Genomic DNA, 21,127 nt, shown 5'->3' with positions numbered 1-21,127 from the left:
GGCAGGACTGGCCTAGGGACATTTTAAATTGGTTTTTAATTAATTTTTAAATAAGAATAGGCCTATTGGATATATCTTTTAATTGATTTTAAATTTTGTAGATTTGTATCGATTGTTTTGTTTTAATTGGCTGTAAGCCGCCCTGAGTCCACTAGGAGAAGGGCGGGATATAAATGCAATAAACTTGAAACTTGAAACTAGTGTCCTTGAGACTTTCATATACCACCTCCTCCACAGGGAGGCCGGACCCATTTGGTTGTTCCACCACCCCCCCCCGGTGATTGATGGACTCTGATTGGTTCCAGAGGGAACTGGAGGATATCTTGGAGGTGTTGCCACACGGTCCTGCCGAAGCCTTGGTGGTGGCCTGGAATCTAAGGGCAGCTTTGGACAGGATCACTCTTATTGCATCCTAGAGTGTTGCCTAGTGACCCTGTTCCAGGTCGCCCATTCCCTCCTGGATCAGGGGGGCTCAGGTGATCATCTGCAGGACCGTGCAGAGGAGTTTGTTCAGTACCCGATGGACAAAGTAGCACAGTTTCATTCTCAATTGGATCCCATGTATGGAGATAGTCCATGTGAGATGCCCGGGGAGAGGCCTTGCCCAATTATCTGAAACGGGTTGACCCTGTTGGCCTAATGAAGTGGACAGAGTCCTTGATGCTGTCAGTGATACCATCTATCAGTTAGATCCTTGTCCCTCCTGGCTGGTAAAAGCCTCCAAGATGGTGACTAGCAGGTGGGTTCAGGCAGTGATTAATATGCCACTAGAGGAGGGAACATTTCTGGAGACTTTTAAGGAAGCCCTAATTTGCACCCTCCTTAAAAAACCATCATTGGATCCCACTTCCCTGCACAACTTTCATCCAGTTTCCAACTTGGTGACCTGGCAGTTCTAGATGTAATGGATTATCTGGACCCCTTTCAATAAGGAAACAGCAGTGGTCACACTTGTCGATGATCTTTAACTAAATTGAAGCAAGAATAACTTCCTTGTATATTACATGTCACAAAACAAGGAAAACTCAGAGTTATGAACCATCTGTAAATCATTTTATACCAATTTTCTCTTAAAGTTTAGTGTGGAATAAATTTTACTGGTTTTTGTTTTCAGAAGTCCTTCCATTGTAATTTGTTTTTATAAAAGTTTGCATTCACTTTATCATAACTCATTTACTTGTTTTGCCTCTGTGTCATATCTTAATAGAAATTTATATATATGTTCTAATTAGTAGTCTTGTTTCTGTATGCTGTAAATGTTTCAAATTCTGTCATTTATCTCAAAAGTTATTTTTTTCTTCAGATTGCCTTTTATTTTTCCAGCAATCTGGAAAAATCCTCGCTATATTTGTGTGCTTAGTCCATTTCTAGAGTAGAAAAAGAAACAACTTACTTGCTTACAATTATTTTTTTCCATGGAGGACAACCAACACTTATGTGACAAAGCTAGGAAAAAACACAGTTAAAACATCTACATATTTACAAAAACTCTCTCAAAGTAGTTGCTGTATACCCAAATGTTGTCTGTTTTCCTTTTTAAGTCATGCTATGTCTTTTTTATTTCAAAAAGTGTCCAATCTATTCTTTATAACTACGGAGTTTAATATATGTAAGCAGTAATTTGAGAGCAAAAAATGGTGTTCAAAGAGAATCTCTCCATATTTTATCCCCACAATATTATGAATTAAGTTGGGTTGGTAGGGAATGATAGCCCAAGATTGAGTTTCTTGATTATATGGCTAATATAATCAATATTTTAATTATCATATTGCACTCTCTCTCTGGTTTTGTGAGATATTGAAGCCACTTGCACATTTTATTATTGTTAGGAAATAATGAGGATGTACCTTATGACACTATTTATTAGAGCTAGGAGAGAATATGACCAGTTGCTTACCATTATAATTCATATATTATGTAGGCTGGCGACCCCCAGGGGGAGGGCCTTCTCTGTGGGTGCCCCCACCCTCTGGAACGAACTCCCCCCCGAGATCCGGATGATTCCGGATCTCCTTACTTTCCGCCGCGCCCTCAAGACATGGCTTTTCCAGCAAGCGGGCCTGACCTAGGGAGGATTTTAGGTAGGGATTTTAGGTAGGGACGTTTTTAAAAAGNAAAAAGTAATTTTAATGGGAACACAGCAATCAATATTTGGCTTTTAATTAGGTTTTAGTGGGGTTATTTTGTGTATTTTTGTATGATTTTTTTTGTATCCTGTATATTGTATTTGTGTTTTTAATATGCTGTGAACCGCCCTGAGTCCTACGGGAGAAGGGCGGTATACAAATTAAATTAACCATTAACCATTAACCATATGGCATTTGGATTTGAGATGTGCATATGCCCAGAGCTTCATTTAGAATACTTCTATAGCTAAGAAAAAGTTTTTGTGAGAGCCTATTCCTCATACACACCACCAAAGGTACTGGTTCCCACTTCTTGTGCAATTCAATCTTTCAAATGATAATAAAAACTAAACATGAAGCAGAATTGCAAGTACTCCAACACCTATAGAGGAAAAGGAAAATGGATAGCATGACTGCATAGGTGGCCATCCGAACAGTTACAATTACAAGTCTGGCTCTGAGCATTCTTACACAAAGGCTGAATAGCAAGCTCATTTGCAGGAGACATGATAAAAAGCCAGAGAACTAAACACAGACCTTTCAAAGAAGGAGTTGGTCACCTTGTAGTAATGTTTATTCAATTCTGGCAGACAAATATTGAAGGCTGTATCTATATAGCTGTTTAGCACAGGCTACTACAACTGCATAAAGGAGGGATGGAAGCCACTACTAATTTTTATTGCAGACATTAATAATTCTTATTTTAAGGGAAATAAAATATGTAAAACTGAGAAGAATGAACTGTTATTTTCATAATTCTCAATGATGAACACAAATGCAAGTTTATTGTATTACTCCGCTGAGATAGGAGCCAGTATTTCTACAATATAGCTTGTTTACACACAAACACACAATCCAGCTGAAGATAAGCATCAAAACAAGGGGATATAAAAATCTTCTTGAAAAAAAATCTCTTTGAAGAGATACCTAAAGATGGAAATAATAAGCTCTTAAAATATTATTTAACATTGAAGGTTTAATGTGATGGCCTCCGATGATCTAGAAACAGACACAAAGAATGTCTGTTTACTTGACTGTGGTACTGATAGATGGGGCTTAGAACATTAACATGGAGACTGGAAAGCTTTCTATCTAGATGAGGACTATTATCAAGTGTGTGACTGATGGTGGGTGCCGACTTTTAAAAGTAGCTCAGGTTTGTCGAAGACAAACAAACTGAATTGGGAGAATATCAAAAACATCAAACATCAAAAACATCGACAATATTCAGCCTAAAATGGATTCTGATATGTAACAAGAGAGTATGAGCCTTCTAGTGGAAATTCAATGTTTTCCCACTTCTAGTGCTGACATATTTGTCAAAAGGCTGGTGAAATCCGAGCAATAAAATCAGATATAAGGCTTTAATTTTTTAGGATCGATGTATAAAAAGATAAAAATGTTCTGATATATATAACCTCTGAGAAAAAGATAAAAGACACCCATCATAAAGTATCATTTTCTACAATAACAACATTTTTTGGAAAAAAAATCCCCACAAACTGTTAACACAAAGTTTTCAAAGACAAAGGGGGAAAAGGATGAATGGAGAAAAATTATTGAGGGTTGTGCACGTACTTTATTTGTATTTATTTAACAAATTCATATGCTGTTTATCTCGCTTTCCTTCTAGCTTAAACCTAGGTAACTATTAATTGGAAGCAAAAATATGAAAGTCATAATTATTGAACCTGTGGTGGGCTTTTTGTCATTTTTAAAACTTTAGCCCAACTATAGAAGTTAATTAACTTAAGATAATTATTTATGCACAAATGCTTGCACAAAAATAATACAGAAAGTCAGTAAAATACTGTAAGTTTTCTTCAGAAAGAAGTAGAGCTACTCAGAGAAACTAATCAAGAAATCTCAGATCATTTCAGAAGTAGAATGTACATTACTGTTTACTGATTATAGTTTACAGGCTGTAAATGCAACAGATTTATTTAATAAATATCATTGTGAAAATTGTACTGACCAACCCCAGGTGTCATTTCAATTATAGTAAAAGAATAATAAAAATAATTTTCTTTCTTTATAAAATGCAGAATCTTTCCTTTTTTTTATAACCACTAACGAATAGTATTGAATTCCTCCAGCCTCTTCCTATTACGTTACATGGGATTTTAAATTCATCTGTAATTTTGTTGGTTAACATACCTCGCTTTTTGTTAAGCATGTTTTTCCAGATTCTGAAGGCTGAAATTCAAATGACATGATGCCCTGAGATAATGCTCTACATATAAAAGAACACATTTGGAAAAAAAAGAAATCAGATATTATAATTCACTGCATTAGAAGATATATTTAGTATTTAGTATATATAAACACAGACATATAAACATTCTGCATGCATTTTTCTATTTTCATATTACTAGTAAACTAACCTATCTACTAACTTATTACAAACTCAACTTTCAGAAAAATTTTGAAAAAAAATGAAAATGCTCCTTTTCCCCATAAACTGAGTATTCAACATGCATATCTATAAAATTATTATATGATTATATATTTGATACCAATATGTGAGAGAATATATTCTCAACTGATACCTAACAATACCCCACAACCTTTTAAGTTTAACTAGCTAATTTCTACACAAGATAATAAACAGATAAAATCTTAGTATCAGAACGGACAATTTCAAAAAACCAGGAGAGAAACATTTCAGTTATTTCTCTAACCTCAAGGTGGCTATCTTAAAAAAAAAAAAAGATAAAAATCAATTTCATGGTGAAATAACAGGGGTAGAATTCATTATAAATTTAACACAATTTCTTATGGATTAAACAAAGGACTATAATGCCTTTCTCTGTGTCTGCATCGCACCTAAGAGCTACTTGTTGAACTTTTGTCATTCGAGCTAACTTTCACCTTTCATTTTACTGTTCCTCCCTTTTCCCCCCTACCAATAAGAGGTATATGTATATACATTACTTTCTTTTCTCAGATCTTAAATTCACTTATTTGATGAACATAATCCACAAAAGCTTAAGTAACAATATGCCTGTTAGTCCTTAATACTTTTTTTTTTTAACAAGACTAAACATGATCATCGCCTTGGCTCCTATGTGATGACACTATTTTATTGGAGATCCTGATTCTAAATATATTTTCTTTAATTTCTATATGCCTTCCTTTCTCTCTCACTCACTTTTTTAAAAAATATTTTATTATATTGTTATAAAATATGCAAACTAGATTACAGTGACAATAGTAACTGAGACCAGAATTTCTGTCACTAAACAATGTAGTCATAAAGCTTGACATCACATGACTATATCACTTAGTGATAGCAATTCTGGCAATCTCTGTTACTATAATTAAGTGAATCAGGTGAATCAAGTGGTCATCAGGTGACAATACATATCCTAATCCCAGCTTTGTTACTCCCAGTCCCGAGCTTCGGTAAGGTAAGGAACTATCGCCTCTGCCTCCTCTTCAATTCCCCCACCTAATTATTTATTCCCCTCCATATTTGCCTTTCTGGCCAGCCTGCACAGTGACAGTCCTCAGTGGTAGCAACACTGAAGTAGAGTGAAACAGAGACCCAGGGCCTTCACTATGCTCAGCCCAGCCCCAGCACATTTGCATTTTTTTTCTCCAAGTTCCAATAATGCCAAATTGTCCAGTTTATCATTTCTGGCTCTTCTGCTGGGATTCAATATGTGGATGTTGACTTAAAAATCTAAATTTGATATTTACTTCATTCTTCTTGCTGCCTTAAAGAGCAAACAAGTAACATAACTAGATCTATAGGAAATATATATGCAATATTCAGATCTCCATTTTCCTTCCAAATATTCTCCCTAAATATAAAGCAGTGCCGAATAATAATCAATACAAAGGGAGCAACAATATCTCTAAGTAATGAATTACAAATGGATATCAACTTTATGTACATCAGTGTGCAAATCAATTCAAACTGGAGCCAAAATTAAAACAAGTTCTAAAAATTGATGATTAGTAACTAATGTGAAACCTATAAAGATTGGGATTAAATCGAACAGCTCATGGCAAACCTCAGAAATTCTTATTTTGTCTGGGAATACCTCTGGTTGAAGATAAGGCTCTGTTTACCCTTGGGAATAAAATATATCCAGGAGGATAAGGGATAACATGTTGTCCTGTTGGTGGACTTGGGGAAACATGTTACTCAAAATCCTTGAGTAACAAGGCTTGAAGTATTTGTTAGGAGTTGCCTTCACTTTGTTGTACTTAGAATTCATTTATTTATTTAGCAAATTTGCAATATATAATTTATTTATTTAGTAAATTGTTTGGCAAAGTTTTTAAAATCTTCTCCTCAAAATAAGACAAGCCAATTTGCATCTTCATAAAATTATAATATCCCGTCATTACAGATTTGACAGCTCTTACAACCAGTATCTATCACATGCTCTGGTAGTTGAAAATGTGTCGTAAAACTCTGAATTCAGAATGAGTTGGCCCATTGAAATCTGTACAGATGAATAATATCTCTGACTTTTTTGAGATATGCAGGCCTGTTTCTTGCACAAAAAAGAGAAAAATATAAAATAATAAAATAAAATAGACTTAACAAGTAGATATGCAATCTTTGCAGGAAACTGGGTCCATCGGTACTTTTTATCCCCTACAGAGTATTTCAGCATCAGCAATAATCAAAAGCCGATCATGTTTATTAAATCGTTAATGGAATTCTCCACAAGCTACCTGTAAACTTTTAACTTTCTCGCTTTTTCCTGTCCCTCCTTTTGGAATCCCAATAATTAACAAGAATAAGCTAAACCCTGGCCTGGATCCTATGAGCTAGAATATAACACTATAATACTGGAATATATTAAAAACAAAATGCATTGACACCCTTGAATAGTGTATTTATTCTGAATTCCTCTTTATATTATATATTTATATTAATAAATTCTAACTTACATCTGAGTTCGATAATCAGACAGTTCTGAATAATCCCTTTCATGATAAAACGTTACAGTCTGTGAGGAACAATGGATAAATGCATAAGTAAACTAGACTATAATACCTTCCTTTGAATTTCTAATCAACATATATTAGGAGAAAATTGCATAAAGCATATATGAATTCTTTATTTTATTTTATTTTATTTACTTATTTACTTAGTTATTTAGTTTATATGCCACTCATCTCACTATCCAAAGTGACTCTTTGGATTCTTGTTGGTTTAAGGCAAGCAAAATATAAAACTTGATTAATAAATAAAATATAGATAACAAGTTACATGAGCTATATCAAATATATAATTTATATGTACTTCAACTCAGTATGTCTTCTCCAACAGATATAGAATTGTATCTTATCTGACTATTATTTTAAAATTAAATATTGATTTTTGAAATGAGTCACAGCAGACCTTTCTGATCTTGACTGAAAAGGCTAGGACAGATTCTTGTGCAAGCGTGCAAATAGCCTCATGTAACACGTATTATCTGAATGCATCACTAAGTACAGGATTCAAAGGCTGCACTTGAATTTTTATTTTTTTTAAATGCATTATTGGTCTTATAGAGTGATCTGCAAATATTCTTAAAATATTTTATTGTTTTAATCTGTGGACTTTTGACCAGTGACTTTTGTATTGAAGTATGTTTAGCTATAGATGGAAAATATTTCATGGACTTATTTTGAAATCTTGAAGCGTAGGTTATCTTTTCCATGTCTGATATTTCCTGCAAGTTTTTCTCCACCTGGGTTAAGTCATAATTCCTTCCATTGTTGGGTTCCATCTTTAAATCTCTTTCCTCTGGTTTATTTTCAGTTGTCTGTTTTATCTGATTGCTCTCTATTTTTATTTTCTGAGAGTTTTTTGTTTTAAGGTTAAATTGAAGATATGTTAATTTATATTTTCAAAGTTGTTTTTAATTTCCTTGTGGTTTAAAATCATTGTAGTTTGAATTAGTTGCAACATAGCATACATTTCCTCCTGGAAAGTATTTGTTTTTTCTTGATATGTTCTTTCTGCAGATCTCTGATGTTCCATGATAGCCAAAAATCAAAGTTTTCCTTACTCTGCAAACAGCTTTAGAGTCACAGTTCAATAGGTATTTATAATCCAGGAAGGTTAATTTTTTTTCTAAGGTTTATAATTCTTGCCTTGTAGATAGCCCAAAATGTTTTCTTTTCTTTGTTGCAGCTGTTCTCTGTTTAGTTAAGACATTGAAAGTCACAAAAACAGATTATCTTTTTCTGGGCTTACTGCCAATTCCTGTATTAGAGCAACTACAGTTGTATATTTTTACCCACCACAAGATGTCAGCACCAGTTCATTTTTCAGTTTTCAAAACAAGCAATTACTTTCTTCTGTTTTCATCAATAATCTTTTGGAAAGAAAATCTTAACAAATTCTACCAATTTCAAACTTATCCAGATTTAAGTCTTATATTCATTTCATTTCAATATATTTCTGTCCCCCATAAAAGTTTAATTTTCTGCTTCCTTCTGTGGGAGGATGGGGCAAGAGTCTCCCTTTTTCTCACTTTCGGGGAATTTTTGTTTCTTGGGTTTTTTTCCCCAGGAAATCAATTATCAAATAGAAGACAGAGAATCGATATTCTTACCCAGTTCCAAACACGTTGTTTACAATCAAGCTTAAATTAGTGCTTTTTGGCTTTGGCTGCTTGTAGCTTGGGCTAGACTCTGGAGTGAAGGCTATTTCTTCTTCTGGTTTCTGCAGGGCTTTCCCTGAACAACCAGATTGACTGCCGTCTCTTCGTGGTTGGCAGGGCTCCCTTCCTTCTTTGTTGCCTCTCTGGGGTGACTTTAGGCCCATTTAGGGTCCCCTAACAGGAAAAAAATCAGCCGTAGGGTGCGGAGCCCCGTGATCCCTCGGCTGCTGCATTACTGTGCAAAACTGGAAGCGGAAAAAATGGATTATAGAGCTGTCAGGAGAACAACAAGAACTTGAGAGACAAAAAAATGATAGGAAAAATTAAAGAAGAAAGAAAGAAAAAGATTTTTAATGAACAGGGAGGAGTGAAACCCTCCCACAAAAACATCTTACTGGATTTGTCTCTTGTACTTACAACAACATCTACATTCTACAGGACTATGGGAAGACTTTTTGGTCCAGAGGAGCATACAGATTAAGAAAGACGTTTCGCAGGGGAAAAAAGGCTAAATCTAGAATTAAGAAATTAGATGATGGGATTTATCAGATGGAATATCTAAAGATTAAACACTTGTTTGAATATGGTTTAAAAAATAGAAAAATCTGGATATAAATGTACTTTAGTTTAAGAGGGATGGGCCCCTCAAGTAACATAGTATTTTTTTATCATATAAGAAATATAACAATGTTGGGATAGTTTATATGAGGGAAATGTTTTATATATTAAGTGTAATTGATCTTGAGAAAATCTCAATTGATAAAAATATTCTGAATAGACTCAAAAGATTAGATGATTGGATTTATTAGATGGAATATTTAAAGATTAAACATTTGTTTGAATATGGTTAAAAAAATAGAAAAATTCTGGGTATAAGTGTATCTTAGCTTAAGAGGGACATGTTTCTCAAGTAGTATACTATTTCCTTCTTTTTTTCTTTCTTTTTTGTTGCTTTTTTTAAGATATGAGAAATGTAAAATTGTTGGGTTGGCTTGTATGAGGAAAAAGACTTAAATACGTAAGTGTAATTAACTCTGAGAAAATCTTAACTGGAAGAATGTTTTGAACATTGCGAGGAAAACAAATCTAAATAAGAACTTTGAAAACAGGATCTATGATGAGATAATTAAGATGATCAATTACAAAAGAAGCTTTATATTGATGTGGTTGTTAAATATTAGAAAAATATTTATATTCAATTGTTATCTATCAAAATACTAAGAAATGTACTAATTCAAGGTTGGTAAAAGAGAAAATTATTGGAGAGAAAATCAAAGAAAGCTACTATGTGGATTATGGAATTATAGAAATTAATTGTTACTGATTGTTTTTAAATATAAACCCAGACAACATGCTGTTTACCATATATTAACTTATATGCAGAGCACATTATGAGAAAGGCAGGGCTAGATGAATCAAAAGTTGGAATTAAGATTGCAGGAAGAAATATCAACAACCTAAGATATGCAGATGATACCATTCTAATGGCAGAAAGTGAAGAGGAACTAAAGAGCCTCTTGATGCAGGTGAAGGAGAGTGCAAATGTTGGCTTGAAACTCAACATTAAGAAAACTAAGATCATGGCATTCGGCCCTCTCAATTCCTGGCAAATAGATGGGAAGAAATGGAGGTAGTGACAGATTTTATTTTCCTGGGCTCCAAGATCACCACAGATGGGGACTGCAGCCAAGAAATTAAAAGACGTTTGCTCCTTGGGAGGAAAGCTATGGCAAATCTAGACAGCATACTAAAAAGCAGAGACATCACCCTGCCAACAAAAGTGCGTATAGTCAAGGCCATGGTTTTCCCAGTTGCAATGTATGGCTGTGAAAGGTGAACCATAAGAAAGGCTAAGCGCCAAAGAATTGAGGCCTTTGAACTATGGTGCTGGAGAAGACTCCTGTGAGTCCTCTGGACTGCAAGGCGACTGGAGAAGAGCCTAATGCTGGGAAAGATTGAGGGCAATAGAAGAAGGGGACGACAGAGAATGAGGTGGCTGGATGGAGTCACTGAAGCAGTAGGAGTGAGCTTAAATGGACTCCAGAAGGTGGTAGAGGACAGGAAGACCAGGAGGAACATTGTCCATGGGGTTGCGATGGGTCGGACACGACTTCGCAACTAATAACAACAACACAAGGTGACTATGTTAAAAAATCAATAAAATATATTAAAAAATATTTTATGGAATAAAGCATAGCATATTTAATATTTCTGTGATATTACATACCATATCATTATATGCTGTTTAATAAACAACCTTTACAGAGTTCCTTGTTTGTATTTTTTCTAAATTCTAATGTCTGGCTTTGTTTCTAGTTTACTGTATTTCTGATTGCGTACTGTGATCTGCACAAAATTTATAGGAAACATAAATGCCCCTTTAGTCAGTCTGGTTCATATAAGAACAGTAACAAAAAGTAGAAAATAATGATACTGTGTATAGAAAGAAAGCTGACTAACCTTATTTTTAGTGCAGATTCCACGAGCTATTTCATAATTGATAAGTTCTTTAGTCTTCAACAGTTGTGGCCTGTGAATTTCAACATCCACTGATAAACCATTATTTTCTAAAAATACTATCTGACCCCAAAATGTCACTTTGTCTCCCATGTCTATATAATGAATACTGAGATTCAAATTTTGTTCAAATGATATATATGGGCAAACGTCGTTCAATTTTGATGCAGCACTAAGCACTTCTAATTTCAATGGATATACCTGGCGGTTTATATTTGTGCCATTGATTGTCAGCAAATATATATCTCCAGAAGGATTAAAAAAAAAAATAAACTTTTTAAGATTACTTTCCCAAGCAGTAAGCTTTATAACATCTGTCACTTCAAATTTGAAGAAAAACAGAGCATTATTTTTCAGCTTTATTATGGCATTTCCACTGTAATCTGGAAAAGAAAAAGAATACCATGTTAAGTACATTTCTAGACAAGTAAAATTATTTCATATAAAATATTAATGTCTTGATACTGTAATTTCAAATATATTCAAAGTAGAATAAGCATTACTGTGTAGGAACTTACTGTTCAGTAAACGTTTATGATTTTGTTAAACATATAATGTTGTTTAGTCTATCTACAGTTACTCCAAATAAATCTCATTATTCTTACTTATTTCAGTTCCCACTTTCTTTTTTAAAAAACTCATTGTAACATATTTAATTCTTTTGATTGTCATAAGTCTTAAAGGCATACTAAGTTGACAAAAGTTTCATTGGCCACTTTATACAATAATTTTCTCAGCTGAAAATAAGGTTATTTTGGTTTTTCAGCTTTTAGTACTTCACACATTTATTTTTAATATAAAGATAACTATTTTATTCGGTGATACTATCAGAATATAGTTCTCATTTGAATGCCAGATAGTCACAAAAAAATTGCTGTCTGAAGATAAACCCATAGTGTCTCTCTACTCTGACAAAAGTCTGATACCATTCCAGAATAAATCTCGTCTTTATCCTGTCTCACTTTATTATTCTGCCTAAATTACATCACTTTACTCTGCTAATTGAAAGACCAGATTTAGCATCCCCAGTAAATTCAAGGAGATTAAAGTTCCATAAAATATCATCCCCGCTCTCCTTCCCTTCTATCACAGTTGCTGAAACATCTGGAATTCTGGAAGCCAACTATTAAATAGGGGCCTACATTCTTCGTCACCCAGCCAGATTTCAATTTAGTTGTCTTCACTCTTCCAGGGCCAAGCCAACCAATGGTTCCTCTCTTGGTCCCCTTATTCACCATACAGCTGCAGCAGCCCCCACTCACTCATAATCACCTTCTCAGCTCTCTTCTCATTAGGGCCATACAACTCTTCTTATTGACTAAGTACTTCAAACTATCTCTTGTGACAACTGCACTGCACTTTTCACACAATTTAAAATTTTGTTATTACAGTAACCATTACATCTCTAAAAAGTTTGAGACTTTGCTGTTTGAAGGATGATCAGTTCCATTTTATATTTCCATTAAAACATAGAATACTTAACCAATAATAATTTGATGAATTGCAGATCCTTCAGACACTGCTGAAAATTTTTTTTTGGTACCAGATTCATGAAGATAACCATAGTGTTTATGCTCTTTGTAAGTATAGAAAACTGTGTCATCATCCCACAATACCATGGATGTTAATGCTGAAATTATGACTTCCATATGTATGGCACCAACAGTAGGCAAACCTAGGGTAAAGTCTCTTAGGATCCATTCAGCTGTATCTTCTTCATAGGCAGCTATGTATAATATCTTTTTGCTTGCACAGCCAGTGCATTCTAGCAATATTGCAATTGAAGCAGTAAGTGAGTCATAGCAAATAGATACTATTAATAGATTAACAGTTCTTTGTAATTTTAATTTTTCTCTTAACAGTCCTACATCTATCAACAGATGAAATTCATTCCCACGATATCCAAGAAAAACTTCATCTTCTGACCATATAATTATTTCACTTAATTTTCTCTCCTGAAGGAAAACAAAATTATGAAAATAATGTTCCAAATTCTACAAAATAACAATAAAATTGAAGATTGCAATGTTTATAAAATATTCATTAAAATTAACAGTATCATGAATTAATATATTTGCAACTTATACAAGGACAGTCAAAACCAGAGAAAAACAGTTTGTACTTACATACAATTGCTATACTTCTAGCAGCCATATTTGTAACTTGACAAACATGAAATTATAGTATACTGATATTTGGAACTGATAAGAGTATAGAGTACAACCTCACTGTCAGAATCCAGTTATATTTCATTTCTATCTATCCTCTCTGATATAAAACCAATTCTTACTCTCTCCTGGATTCTGTCATACTACTAAGGGGGAGGGGGGTATGCATGGGTTTTTTATTACTTTCACTTCCTCTATTCACTACAAAGTAACCTTTTGTTGATTTGCTTTGGATCTGTTAACGATAACAATGTAGCCATTTGCCTTTCATCCTATGTCCTTCTGAACTTCTCTTCCATACTGGCTAGCGAGAGAAAAGGGGGAGGGAAAGATGCAGCATCTGGGATCTGTGTGAGGGGAGGTTGAATGATCGTGCCAATGGAGCCCGACTGATGCTATCTCTCCTGGAGTTGACACCTAGAAATCTGCTGGTTTGAATCGCCCGGAAGAACTGCGGGGTGGGGGGGGCTGCTTAGGGACATTTAAAAACATTGAATTGTAAGGGGATCCCTCAGATCCTGTCTATCATGCCTGGTATCAGTTTCTTTTAATAAAAGTTCCTGTTGGAAGAGACCGTTTCCAAGAGTTCTCCTTTCTTAAAATGTGGATTGAAGTGGGTCCTTACACTCACCTAACTCAAACATCCATGACAATGAATTACTGTTCTAATAAAAAAGGCATTTCCCTAATCGAGAAAATGTAGTCACATTATCTTCATTATAACATGTTTGTTTAGATTTTTGTTCTTATCTTCATTATAACATGTTTGTTTAGATTTTTGTTCTATGTATCTTTAGTTCTATATATCTGCATTTTGGTTCTATGTAACTATGTATGTTGTTCTATTTAATCTTCAATTTACGTTGTTATATAACAATCTGTGTTGTTATATAGATTAATTATTTCATACTAGAACAGGTACATCAAGCAATGAGAATATTTTAATAAAAAGAAATCCATATGTAATAACATATAAATTCTTACACAGACGGAGAACCACAAATGTGAACCAAGCAGACCATGAGAAGAAAAGCAATTTTATATTAGCATAATTGTAATTTTCCTTTTTTTAAAATTCTGGCACCAGTACATTCACAAGTCTGGCCAGTTGTTTATTCAGAAGGTAATCAAACCACAATTTTAATAGAACATCACTTTTACAAATATGAATTATTTGTTTTGAACTAATTTTCAATAGCTTCAGTTAATAACTTTTCATATCAGTAAATCTGAACTCCAGCCTATCATGGATGAACCATGGCCATCTACAGTAAACTGTATGTATTTTTTGCATTAAATACAGGTACTAAAACAGATTACTTTGGAAATACTTGTAAAGATTTCAATATATTATTTTATTATTATTCAAAGTACTGATCAGACCACCCAAATCTATACTACTACATTCTGGGCAGTATACCTACAGTAAGCACTTTCACTAGGGACTAAAAATAATTCTCAAATCATATACTAAATAATAATTCTCAAGAAGGACTAAATATTACTATATTCTAGCCATTGACTAAAGCTAGTATAAGTGCTTGAACAAGTAGAAAACTAAATCTACCTTTCCTGATCGGTAATTATAACTTGCACAATGAAAATCTCACAGGTTGCCCTTGCCAGAGAAATCTATTCAATATCCTATACATTTGTTCCAATTTAGTACATTATGATGTAATAAATGTAGTAATGCTGCACATTCAGCCTAATCTCATTTACTCTAGTCATTAGAATATATAACTCTCCCTCTCATGCATTTCCTGTCCATTAAATCTTTTCTGTGGTTCTATACAGAAGTATGCCTGATATGGAGAGCTTTCCCTTGAAGACCTGAAAACTAATATATTCATGAAAGATAAGGTTGAAGGCTGGCATAAGACAGTTGGCCTATATCATAAAGGGTTAATAATAATAATAATGATGATGATGATGATGATGATGATGATGATGATGATGATGATGATGATGATAATAATAATAATAATAATAATAATAATAATAATAATAATAATAATAATAATAGTTGGAAGGGACCTTGGAGGTCATCGAGTCCAACCCCCTGCTCAGGCAGGAAACCCTACACCATTTCGGACAAATGGCTGTCCAGTCTCTTCTTAAAAACCTCCAGTGTTTTTGATGTAACATTCTTGAAGTTCCTATGTGAAAAGATGCTGCGGAGAATGCAAGAGGCTCAAAGAAGCCAATGCTAGATCTCATATCAGAAATCAGATGATTGCCGGACTATTGTATAAGAGTATGAGAGTGTAAACCAGTTTGGATCAAATGAGATTGGACTTTGAAAAGATAAAAGACTTGGACTATGGGCATCAAGCCAGACAATTTTGTTGGACTGCTGTACTCCAGGCACCTACCCACTCTTATCAGCTGACAATCACTTAAATATGAGCCAGCAGTGTGCTACAGCTGTCAAAAAAGCCAATGAAATCCTAAATTGCAGTAAGAGAGGGGTAGAATTGAGATTACATGAACTATTAGTACCGCTGTATAATAACTTGATAAGACCACACTTGGAACATTGCATCTAGTTTTGGTCACCCCAATATAAAAAAGATGTTGAGATTCTAGAAAGACGGCAGAGAAGAGCAACACAGATAATTAGACGTCTGGAAGCTAAAACATATGAAGAACAATTGCAAGAATTGGGTATGTCTAGTCTAATGAAAAGAAAAACTTGGGGAGACAGGATAACAGTGTTCCAATATTTGAGGAGCTATCAGAAAAAGAGCCAACCTACGGTACTCTCCAAACTACCAGAAGGCAGGACAAGAAACAAGAAACAATGGATGGAAACTAATCAAGAAGAGAGGCAACCTAGAACTAAGAAGAAATTTCCTAACGGTGAAATTATTCTGTTATTTGGATTTTCAGACTGGCCATCTGACAACCTACCTGCATGTTTGTAACATTCTTGGGACTTAAATATCTGAATTCCTTCTATTTTTTTTCGAAAAGCCTCTCTTAAATTTCTGAATACATATTGTAGTAGGGTTTTTTCTGCTTATTTAGAATTGTCTGCATGATGCTAACTTAACATAAACTAATTAAAATTGTGTCTCATATGTTAATTGTCTGGATATGCCATTACTACAGAGATTATATAAATTGGGGGCATTTTTTAACTGCCTATGCATGTTAAGAAGATGCATATGAGACTCATGTTTAAGATGAATAGCACATTAATCCACAGTGGAGATAAATCCTTAATCAATCTATGGTCTGTTGAGATGGTGTCTTGTTGCAGCTTCCAATTCCTTTCCATAGTACAGGGGTCCCCAGCCTATGGGCCGTGGACCAGTGCCGGGCTGTGGGCTCTTGGCCAGCGGGTCATAGAAATCTCTGGCCAGGGCATGCACGCGTGAGCATGCATTTCCCCCCACTCATAATAGCGCCCATGACCCTGTTTGTGCATATGCATGGGCGTGAACGGGGATGCTAGCATGGTGTGTGTATGCGTGCCCCGTTTGCGCATGTGCATATGGGCCGCTAGCATGGGGGGTTGCGCAGCCAATTTGTGCATGTGCGAACAGGTGCTAGCCACCGCAGGGTTGCGCGGCCGTTCACGCATGCGTACGGTGCCAGCGCATGCCACATGTGTGAACACATTTGCTAGTACTGCGCCAGTGGGCGTGGCCCCATTTGCATCTATGCGTGCACGCATGCAGTAATTTGGAAGCTGCTCTCCCCTCCGGACTGTGAGGCCAGAAAGGTTGGAGAACTCTGCCATAGAGAATGAACTCATATGGTGTCTTCACAACATGAAAGACTTCACTGGGGCAAACCAAAGGTGTTTCAAACAGACCTATTCATCACACATGCAAAGTTGTAGGCTCCCCACCCTCTGCTGAAACATCTGTTTTTAGTTGTTGCTGCTATCTGATGAACAAAAAGAAATAATGTATAATTGTTCCCAAAATGACACAGCCAAGACTATTGTATTTAGCAGTCATATGTATTTAGTTGTATCTATTTCCCAGTTTTCTGCTAGAGGTAGCAAACATGGAATCATCTAATCTTATACTAGGTAACAACAAGGCTGTGAGGTAAGGTGGGCTGAAATAAAATAACTGATCCAAACTCAACCAATGAATTATTTGTTTTGGTGGACACTTGAACCTGAGTGTCTCAGTCCTGGTCTAACACACCACTATCCCCAATCCCCAGACTGCTGATCAATATCTGTCCATGGCCTGTTAGAAACTGGACCATGTAAGCAGTTGGCAAGCAAAGCTTCATATGCACATGCATGAGATCTAGGTTGAATGGCAAATCCCCCCCAATCCATGGAAAAATTGTCTTCCACAAAACTGGTCCCTGGTGCCAGAAAGTTTGGGGACCACTGCACTATAGTATAGTTACTGCATAATCACATGATTCTAGTGTAGCTCAAAATACTTTTTAACTGAAAATGCCAATTAGATATCATATAAAGGTCAAAAGAAAAATATAATAAGAATATCAATGTTATAATCCCAACTTCTGGTATCCTGCAGAGAGAAATGCCTCAAAACACAGATGTTTCTCTGTTGCTTAAATGTGTCCAAGTCTTCTCCAGATATTTACCTATAGTTTTTAAAGATCAGACTTAAAGTAATACATGATAAAAGATTGTAGAGCTAGGTAATCTGCACCCTGCTGCCTTTCTACCTAGCTTGCTTGCTGGCTGTCACATAAGCATCACTTCTTCCATATTCATTTTCTGGCCCAATAATTCACTTTGCAAGAACGAAGTATTTATAGCTAAAAACAATACCAGGAGGGTTTTATTGCCACAGCAGGCAGCTAAATGAGTCAGTAGGTGGGGCAGGGAAGGGAGGGCATCCAAAGCAGGGAATCTACCTCCTTCAAACCTCTAGGACAGCCTTATATATTTCAAAACATATTTCAAATCTGAAAAAGGAAGAAAAATCTAGACAGAGGATAGTAATAAAAAGTGCAGAGAAGAGCAACAAGAATTATTAGAGGTCTGGAGGCTAAAACATATGAAGAATGGTTGCAGGAATTTGGTATGTGTAGTCTAATAAAAAAAGAGTAGGGAGAGACATGATAGCAGTGTTCCAATATCTGAAGGGCTGTCACAAAGATGAGGGTGTTAATTATTTTCCAAAGCACCTAAGGCAAGACAATAAACAATGGATGAAAACTAATCAAGAAGAGAAACAACCTAGAGCTAAAGAGAAGTGAGAACAATCAACCAGTGGAATGGCTTGCCTACAGAAGTTGTAAGTGCCCGATCACTGGCGGCTTTTAAAATGAGACTGAACAGCCATTTGTCTAAAATAGTAGAGGGTCTCCTGCTCAAGCAGGGGGTTGGACTAAATGACCTTCATGATCCCTTCCAACTCTGTTACTTTATGTTCTAAAGAGCACCTACAGTTGATACAACAAGGTAGGACTTCATTGTGAAGTTCTAGTTGCTGCTAACAAGAGTTCAAATGGGAAAAGAACCTCTTCAGCATAATCAAATTTTAATACCAGTACCAAACCTTTAGGGCTCTCAGGATCAAACCAACAACTTCAATGGAGAAACAAGAATATATATTCTTAATAATATTAAAAACACGAATCCCGGGTATGCACATAACATGGAATAGATAAAAAACGATCACCAGGATAAAATCATAAACAAAGCTGTTTACTCTACAAAAGTACTGAGCTTTTGTCGGCCACACTGCCGACATCGTCAGAGTATAAAATGCCCCTTTAAGAACAACACGGCCAATGCTAATGAGCAGACCAATGACCCGATCGAGGGTCAAGGCGCAGAGGCAGCCAGTCACATAAATACGGACTCCCGGATCCAGCATTTTATACTCTGACGATGTCGGCAGTGTGGCTGACGAAAGCTCAGTACTTTTGTAGATTAAGCAGCTTTGTTTATGATTTTATCCTGGTGATCATTTTTTATCTATCTATATCTATCTATCTATATATATGATTATAGTGGCTTTCACATGACTGATCAATTTTAAATCCATTAGAATTTCTGGATTGTCTTCAATGTCAGAACCATGAAGAGTACACTGGAATACAGGTAGCCATCGTGTTACAACCACAACTGAGCCCAACATTTCTGTTGCTAAGTGAGACATTTGTTAAGTGAATTTTATTACCTTTCTTGCCACAGTTGTTAAGTGAATCACTGCAGTTGTTAAATTAGTGATGTAGTTGTTAAGTGAACTTGGCTTCTCCATTGACTTTGCTTGTCAGAAGGTTGCAAAATGTGGTCATATGACCTCAGGACACTGCAACCGTCATAAATATGAGTCAGTTGCCAAGCATCTGAATTTTGATCACATGACCGTGGGGATGCTGCAATGGTCATCAGTGTGAAAAATGATTGTAAGTCATTTTTTTCTGTGCTGTTGTAACTTTGAACAGTCACTAAATAAACTGTTGTAAGTTGAGGACTACCTGTATTCTAAAATAAGCATTATTGTAACATAAACATCAGCAGCCATGTGCTTTTTTCCAGTATCCGATAAGGCAGATGAAATTATTATAAAGTACACTAAGCCACTAGTATTTAGACATTGAGAGAAATCAGCAAACTGCCAATCTGATCCTTAAAGGAAAGTATTTCCCTAAGAAAGTAAGCAACTCCACCATAACTATGTCGTATAGACTAAACTCCAATTTACTCATTCTGACACAATCTATCACTTCATGTAATTCATGTAGTCTATAAGAGCTGTCAAACATTTCACTTGGATCTGATGTCAGAGATTAGTTGCACATTATATGAAGCACTTGTGTATTTATTTTAAGGATGAGTAGTTTCCCTTATAATTACATATAAACCAACATTTTATAAATACTCACAGTCAAAGGATATTCATCAGAACACCAAGTTTTGCTTTGTGTTCCAATAAATCTTACATGTGGAAAATAAAACTCTCCAATGTTGATAACCTCGCCTATGCTTGCCCGATAAAGCATGTTTCCAATCAGAATGAAGGCATTTGGAAAAAGAATAGCTACATCTTTGACTTGGTGAATCATGCCAGATGGTACGAGGTCTGGAGGAAATTTTATTTCTGCTACTTTTAAAAATCCATTGCTAGTGTAGAAAATACCATCAACTGTCGCTACGATAGCTGTTCTTGGATAACAGGCAGACCATTCCATTAAGGCATCACTACCAGCTGGAACAGTGACAGAAACTCCTGTTTTGGGGCCTAATATATATATAGGCTGGGCAATAGTAAAAGGAGTATCATGAACAAAACAATCCTGAAAAATCACTGTTTTGTCACGGACGATTGCCATGTTATCATTTGTTTGGCTAGGCACTTCAACCATCCATATTCTGAAAACAAACAAAAATATAATACAATTAGCTATTGTTTTTTTATAAACAAAGTATTTGAATATGCTTTTCACCAATACGATTTATTCTCTAATTCTTTTTAATAATGTTTACCTATAAGCTTCAATTATTTCCCAATTAAATGCTGAAGTTAAGTTCTAAAAAGCAAATTTTGCTGAAGAATTCAATGAAAATAATAAATTGGTTAAATAGCAGTTTAATTTAATATTTCAATATATATATATTTCAATATCTACAAGCAGATCTATACAAACATATTCTATCAATGTTACAGCTGTAACTATGAAGTATATAATAATAATAATAATAATAATAATAATAATAATAATAATAATAATAATAATAATA

General features: G+C 35.1%; 1 protein-coding gene across 1 annotated transcript in view; it reads right to left on the bottom strand.

Annotated features, from left to right (window-relative positions):
- CATSPERE (catsper channel auxiliary subunit epsilon) overlaps positions 1–21,127 on the bottom strand; it is a 63,721-nt gene that overhangs the window by 20,445 nt on the left and 22,149 nt on the right. Inside the window, exons 9-13 of the mRNA XM_029286316.1 lie at positions 20,272–20,758; positions 12,804–13,215; positions 11,204–11,643; positions 7,038–7,096; positions 4,284–4,359 (exon numbers count right to left, since the gene is read on the bottom strand). Coding sequence (XP_029142149.1) covers positions 4,284–4,359; positions 7,038–7,096; positions 11,204–11,643; positions 12,804–13,215; positions 20,272–20,758 — 1,474 coding nt within the window. The remainder of the gene's footprint in view (positions 1–4,283; positions 4,360–7,037; positions 7,097–11,203; positions 11,644–12,803; positions 13,216–20,271; positions 20,759–21,127) is intronic.

Source organism: Protobothrops mucrosquamatus, unplaced genomic scaffold (genome assembly GCF_001527695.2).
Source record: "Protobothrops mucrosquamatus isolate PMUCROS unplaced genomic scaffold, P.Mucros_1.0 scaffold3311, whole genome shotgun sequence".
Taxonomy (NCBI): domain Eukaryota; kingdom Metazoa; phylum Chordata; class Lepidosauria; order Squamata; family Viperidae; genus Protobothrops; species Protobothrops mucrosquamatus.
This window is presented reverse-complemented; position numbering and strand designations above follow the sequence as displayed.